The sequence below is a fragment of the Drosophila willistoni genome, chromosome 3R (genome assembly GCF_018902025.1).
Source record: "Drosophila willistoni isolate 14030-0811.24 chromosome 3R, UCI_dwil_1.1, whole genome shotgun sequence".
In the NCBI taxonomy this organism is placed as follows: Eukaryota; Metazoa; Arthropoda; class Insecta; order Diptera; family Drosophilidae; genus Drosophila; species Drosophila willistoni.
The window spans coordinates 12176467-12183621 of NC_061086.1; the positions used below are offsets into that span (position 1 = coordinate 12176467).

The window sequence follows — 7155 nt, forward strand, 5'->3', positions numbered from 1 at the left end:
AAAGGTCACTTGATTAAAAAATGTTCTACTTTTATAGATTCTAATTCAAATTTTTCGAAAAGTCCTTTGTAATGTGTTATAGACCCAACTTAATCTCTTCCCTCAAAGCATGATTTCAGATGCTTCAAATGATTTACAAGTAAAGTTGTTAACTATTTCGTTTATAGGTAGAACATCTGATAGTTTCTATAAATTTCATTTTCAATTTGTGACAGAGATATTAGAGATTTTTTTTATTTGGTTAATGTTTTTATTTTATCTTTTAATATTTTTTTGTATTTTTATTTTATGTTGTTGTTTTTTGATGTGGCTTGTACTTGGCTTTTACATGGGGTGTGTATGTGTGCGAGTGTGTGTCTGCCTTTTGGGCATTCCATGTGGGCGCTGCCGAGTTGTGTGTTGCATGTGTTGTTGGTGTTGGAGTTGTCGCTGCTACCTGGCTTAGCATTTTAGCGATGCATAATTAATCTGTGTGGTGACTTTCATCCCAACATGCATATACATCTGGTAACCCTTTTTCTTGTTGGCACTTTAGTCAAAAAAAAAAAGATCTTTTATTTTATTTTTAGTGGAGCTTTTTGAAAACGAAAATGGGGAAATGTTTTCATGTATCTGATGTAACTTTTTGGTTGTTTTTTTTTTGAGTTGGGAGGAGAGGAGAAGGAAGTGCGAGAAAAGCGCAAAAAAATGTAACAGGCATGCTTGACTGCCGACTGCCCCTATGCCCCTTTCCCCCTGCCAGTCAGATCCTACTCTCAGATAGATGGAGGGTAGAGTTGCGTTGTGTATTGTTTGTCAAACAACTTGAGAACCTACGAAAAAAGAAAAGCCAAATAAAAAAAAGAAAGCTGCAGCAAAGTTTACTGTCCTCATACTCATACACTTTACCTGTGGGCGTTTTGAATGGGGGTAATGACTTATGGCCACCATATGGGGAGAAGGAGGTACGAGGTCGATTCCGAGTTGACTGAACACTCGAGAGTTTCTTAAGAACAAACCACTTTTTTTTCTTCACATTTTTCGGGCTTGTATGACAAACTAAACCCTCAAATCGAGCTCATTATCAACCCTTTTGGTTTAATTTTTTTTGTTGTTTGGTCTCTTTAAAGGGCAAACTGATAAGGCATGCTTGGGCGCCTTGACCATTGTTGCGTGGCCTTTTTAATTGGCCGGATATGCTGGCCCAAAATCCACATTTAATTATGTGCAAAAATGCATTACATTTTTAATTTCAAAGCAACAGACAGCAGCAGAGAGAAAGGAAAACTGCTTAATTTTCAAGAGTGTTTGCTTAGATTATTTCATTAAATTGACCGGGCGACAAAAGGCGGGTCCTGGTCCGGGCCCATTTCCTTTGTTGCCGCGGACAATGCCAAAAGTAAGGGCAAACAAAAGTGTTGAGACAACTGGCCAAGACTCGACTGGTTCATGCCATAAACGGCTCGGGCAAGTAGAGGTGGGCTTCTTTGAAGGACGCAGCAGACTCCTTCGGGTGGCGCGGAACGTGCACTTAATTAAAGATAAGAATTAACTGCTGATTAGTAGTTCTTCTTTACACTTGACACTGTGCAGAGAGAACAACTCCTAGTTGTAGTCGTAGTAGTGATATCAACTTGGAGTCAAAGTCCAGGCACGTAGACAGAAAAGAACAGAACAGGACAAGACAGGGCAGGACTTGGACTGGTATTAGGACCATTTGGACTTTTGGGGGTGGGCGAATGTTGGGACTGCTAACGAGTTTTTATTTTGTTTCATTGCTGACCGAAAAGTTTACTCTGAACCCAAACGAATGATGTTTTTTTTTCTATTTTCTGTTTCTTCGTTTCGTTCTTAATGTACCCAAATGATTAATGTTGCCACACAAAAGATGCTGAATGGTGTGGAACGGTGGGGCAGAGAGTGACCAGCCAGGAAGTGACCAAGGAAGGGAAGGCTGCATCACCGATATATACATGCATTGGTCCCTTCATATGCCATAATTGATGTAGCAATCCTAGGCTCAACTTGGTTTCTCCTTCTCCTTCTTCTTCATTTTGCACACTTTTTCTTTAGTGCATAATTTAATGCGCCTACGTGTTAATCACGGCAATTAATGTATGACCTGCTCAACTGACACGTTTCTTCACAAGAGATACAAGAGATATACATTTACCCCAAGCAGACAGTCAGACCCATAAATATCAAATACTTGCAGGCACGTTTCAACATTCATCCAAAGGAAAACTTTGCTCTCTCTCTCTCTCTTTTGCTTTTTTTTTTTTTGGCACTCTGCTTAAATGCCTCATTTTCCAGTCATTAAATTTGGCTGACCGATTTCTCCGACCATGGTAGAAAATATAGTATACAATATGTGGCAGTCGACTTATTATTGGGTCTAAGGCGGTTTGAAATATGTTGACAATGGCGCCAGCAACAAAAGCTCTATGGATAGTAACCATTACTATCATCCACACCCTCTGACAGCCCTTTCTCTTTCTCTTTCTCAATCTTTGGCCCTCCCCCTTCCCACAAAATTATAGACGTCTTTGGCCTGTTTTTCACCCCTAGCGGCATTTGACTTTTTGATTTGCTCTATGCTACTTTTTTTTTTGGTTTTTTGTTTGTCTTCACATTTTTTTTTTTTGGGTTTTTATTTTGTTCATACCCTTGCCAAGTCGGAAGCATAGCCGCCTTACGCTAAAACTATATAAACTCAAAACAAATAAGTTCATCTCTAAATCAACATTAGTAGACTCAATAATCTAACCTTGTCTGGGTACTATACGAAAAAAGTAACTTACTAGGTGGATTTACTCTAAATCTAGAATGAATAGAGTGTTAAGTATAAAAAACAAATGTTATTTTCTTACTTAAATATTTGACTAACTTTTACTTAGGTTAAAATAAATAATTCTGCATAAATTTTATTGACTTTAAAAGTCATTTAAATTTTTTTGATATATATAATATATAGATTTCTATTTTCTAGATAATTTTTAAATGATTTCCATATAGAAGTCAAAAATTGACTTTTAATCTTTTGTATTCCAAACCTCTTTCCAAAATTTATTAAGAGCATTTCTAGTTCGACTTTAGCAATTTAGATTCATAAATTTCGATTTTTTTTGTTCGTTGTTTTTATTTGAGGGCATCAGCAAAAGTTGCAAGATTTTTTGTTGTTTTCATTTTTTTCTTTTGCTTGCCATTTCCGGGGGGCAACAAATCAAAGCGTTACAAAGCTAGCAAAGTGTGGAAAAGTTGCAATGCAACATTTGACAATTTATTATACGCTTTTGATTCGACGCGGCAAATGTGTTTGTGTGTGTGTGTGTGTGTGTGTGTGTGTGTGATGGCGGAAATGTTAAATATTTGTTATTGCAGTCTAATGCTTTCCTGTTCCTTCCTCACATAAGACAACAAGTAGGCAAAATGACTATAACAAAAGACAGTATAGACTCAATTTTGCCCTATATGAGAGAAAATGAAAATCAAAGTTGATACATTGGATTATGAATTGAATTATCAAGTAATCTTTTGCATAATCATCGATCGTAAGTGGGTTAATTGCTAAAACCAGAAATGATTTAAATTTAAATAAATATTTTTAAGGGCATGCTAGTAGTGAAAAATATCACAAAAAACGTTCAGGTTGATTTGTATCATTAAGTTTCCTTCATTTCAGATTTGTCATGTCATGTCTGGTTTTTTTTAAATTTCCATGTCGACGATCAAGATTAAAAGTTGACTTGAGACTAAGAAAAAGTTTTATTTATTTCTATTTATCCAATATTGCTAAAAGATATATATACGTCAATCTCTAAACAGGCCTATCATCAGACTTAGAAACCAGAGTAAGCTATTCTTATTAATTAGGGGTGTGATTTATCCAAAACCGAAGCCCAAATGTTCAGATTATATATAGCTTAATATCTCTATTAAGTGATTCTTGGCTAATTTGAGGTTTTGTGGTATCAGACTGACTTTTGTTTTTTAAAATACCCTTAAGTTCACCGAAAATATTTATATTTGTCACTATAATCCATTAGTAAATTATACTTTTGTTTCTGGATCAGATTTTTGAAGTTTTATCCAAATACATATAGGAAAAAATCTCTTTGTTTAATACTAATATACCCCAAGAAATTACGATATAAAAGCTTTCCAACTACTTTTATTGGCAATGAAAACTATTAGTCTAAGCCATAAATCTTTAAACTATATACATTTTTCCCCCAACTCACAAATATATGTATACATATAGGCAAACACATATGTATAGAGAGCATACCACAAGAACTGAGCTCCATTTGGGGCCAGACATGGCACAATTATGACAATTTCTGATGCATAACGTTGCATCCATAGAGCTTTTAATGCAATAAACCAGCGACTGCAGCGTCATTAACACTGACAGGCAGGCAGGCTAGAAGGCTTGCTTGATGGTGGGCAAAGGTGTGGGAGGAGCGGAAGGGGAAGGGTGTGCCACCTTTGTCGTGCACTAATTGTCTGACCAAAGTGTGCAGCGCATGCATGCAACGCTCCAATTCAGGTGTATGTCAGTTGGTCGGCATTTACCGCAAAACACTTTACAGGCAATTGTCAGTTTTGCAGTTTGAGCTTGAGTTTGAGTTTGTCGCTTGCCGCTTGCCGTTTGCAGGCATCAGATAGTTAGTTAGGTGTTAAGGTCGTTGTTATTGTTGTTGTGCTTGTTACTTTTTGTTGCTGCCCGAAACTCACTTAGCAGTAGCAGCAGCAGCAGCAGCAGCAGCAAAAGCAAGCAGCATCGCCAGCTGACAATGACAGCCACAGCCCCCAAAACCAAACGTACTTGGCTGGCGTTAATAGCTGCCTGCCAAGTGTCTGGGAAAGGCTTTGCAGGCAGTTGCCTAAGCGACATTGTCACTTGCGGTTGGTGCCTGCTGCTGCTGCTGCTGCAGTCACCATTGCTCCCTCTTGCGTGATTCACTTTAAGGTCTTTACCACCTGCTGCTCTTTCTCTATAACAAGTGACATAGAGTGTGTGTACGCTAAAAAAACAATAAATATTTCTTCAAATATTGAAACGGAAATCAATTAGCAATAAAATTGGAAATCAAACATTTGCCAATGTCCTTTGGGAATTATGCAATATCAGCGAAATTTTCAACAGCAACAACAACAACAATCACAGCAGCTGGCAACAGAACAACAATATCCGCATCCACATCCGTTGCTGTCAGCCATTTCCGGACATAATTATGCGTAAGCAAAAATAACAGAGAGAGAGAGAGAAATTTATGCGAATGACTCTATGACACTTTGGCATGGCAACTATATGTACCTGAAGCACTTAGACGCGGCCTTAGTCCGTGGGCCATTGCCAATGTCATGATGTTTATATGGGCCAGAGGAAATGGCTCAGTTTGCATTTTGTTGCACTTACCTTACCGTTCCTTACACTCCTCACTCATTCTCCTTTTTACTTGGCAGTCAAACGCAACGCGTGCATTATCCCTACCAACATTATTATCAGCAACAACAGCAACAACAACCCCATTACCATTACCATCATGGACGTCCGCTGATTGCCGCCGGCAGCAGTTACAACAGTGCTTATGCCAGTCCCCATTCGGGTTATGGGTAAGGAAGAGTAACATTGGCCAGCATTGGTTTTGGCTTTTACTAATGCAAGTTTAAATTAGCAGCATAGAGCCTTCCGTGGAATATGAGATACAGGATACACCACCATCGGGTAGCTACTCATCATATCATCCATCCGCGGGCAGTGCACCCGCATATCCGCCGCCACACCATCATCATCATCATCAACCACCGTCGCCGCCCCATAAACCCAAGTCGTCATCTTCAAGTTCGGGTAAAAGCAAGACAAAAAAGGGCTCTGGCTCTGTGATGTCCGCTCTGACGCTCCTCTCGTTCTTCTTCTTTGTGAATATGCTGCAAAACTGCATTAAGGATCATATGGCTGATATGAATCCCACCGTTATGGTGCTCACGGCAAGCGGTAGTCGCAATCGCTTCAATAAATTAGCTGAAATGAACTCACGCGAACAAACCTCATCGCCAGCATCTACCACAGCATCGGCAGCTCAGTCTGAGGCGGCGGCATCCTCTTGGCAGCATCACCAGCAGTCAGCGGTCAGTTCGGGCCCCGTCATTGTTACGCCAACTGTGGTGCTCCAATCGCCATACAGTAGCGGTCTGGTGACTAATAAGCCCGCCGTCCACCACCACCATAAGCCACCGTTACCAGCTCAATCCTATGGCCCTCATACTCAGCATTATCAGCAATACAATGACGATGATTATAATTACGGCCATCGTACTCCCGCCCCTCAAACTGCCCCATATTCGTACTCAGCTGATTTCTATCCTAATCGCACACACATTGACCAATACCAGTCTCCGAGACCAACCAGCCACTCCAACTCCAACTCAAATTCTGATTACTATCAGCATCACTACTACCCGGACAGGCATCATTACACGGACGCTGGCTACGACTCCGGTGGTTTTGATTCTGATTCTGACTCTGACTCGGGTTCTATTTCCAGTTACGGCCATCGGCATCATCCTTGGTCTTATGGCGCCAACTCGCATGCAGGCAACCAGCAACGTTACTCATCCGCACCATGGTCTTCAGCTTCGTTGGGCGCTCAGTCGGGCGTGAGCTCTTACTTGGATAATGTGCGGAGCAGGCGGCAAGGTGATGATGATGATGATGATTTCGATGTCGATGTCGATGTGAATGCCGATGACGATGACCAGCGTCGGCGACGAGCCGATGCTTTCTACACACGCACACACACCCACACACGCACTAATTGAATACAGAAAGCGCAGCGCACAATTGTATGCTATAGAATTTTATAGTCAATGCTCGAAGTTAACCCATTGAATGTTGATGCCCCACCCCACCAAAAAAAAAAAACAAAATAACAAATGATTTGATGAATATTTTCTTTGGTCTCAATTGAGATTCGTTGTTTTATTTTTTTTTTTGCCCTCCTTTACTACTAAAAATTTTGCTCATGAAAGTTGAATATCTTTTGCCTTCATAATGGGTTAATGTTGCTTGGCTCACATGCATTTATAATTAAAAGCAAACAATGCACAGAACAGCAGACAAACAAAACAGAATAAAACGAAAAAGAGCAAAGCGACAGACGAAATGCAGAA

General features: G+C 39.9%; 1 protein-coding gene across 1 annotated transcript; it reads left to right on the forward strand.

The window, feature by feature from the left end:
- Positions 1-5342: 5342 nt before the first annotated feature.
- On the forward strand, positions 5343-6904 carry LOC6650840. The gene is made up of 2 exons (XM_023180784.2): positions 5343-5598; positions 5664-6904. Exons 1-2 carry the CDS (start codon positions 5372-5374, stop codon positions 6802-6804), a joined length of 1368 nt encoding a protein of 455 aa, XP_023036552.2. The 5' UTR covers positions 5343-5371; the 3' UTR covers positions 6805-6904.
- The last annotated feature ends 251 nt before the right edge of the window (positions 6905-7155 follow it).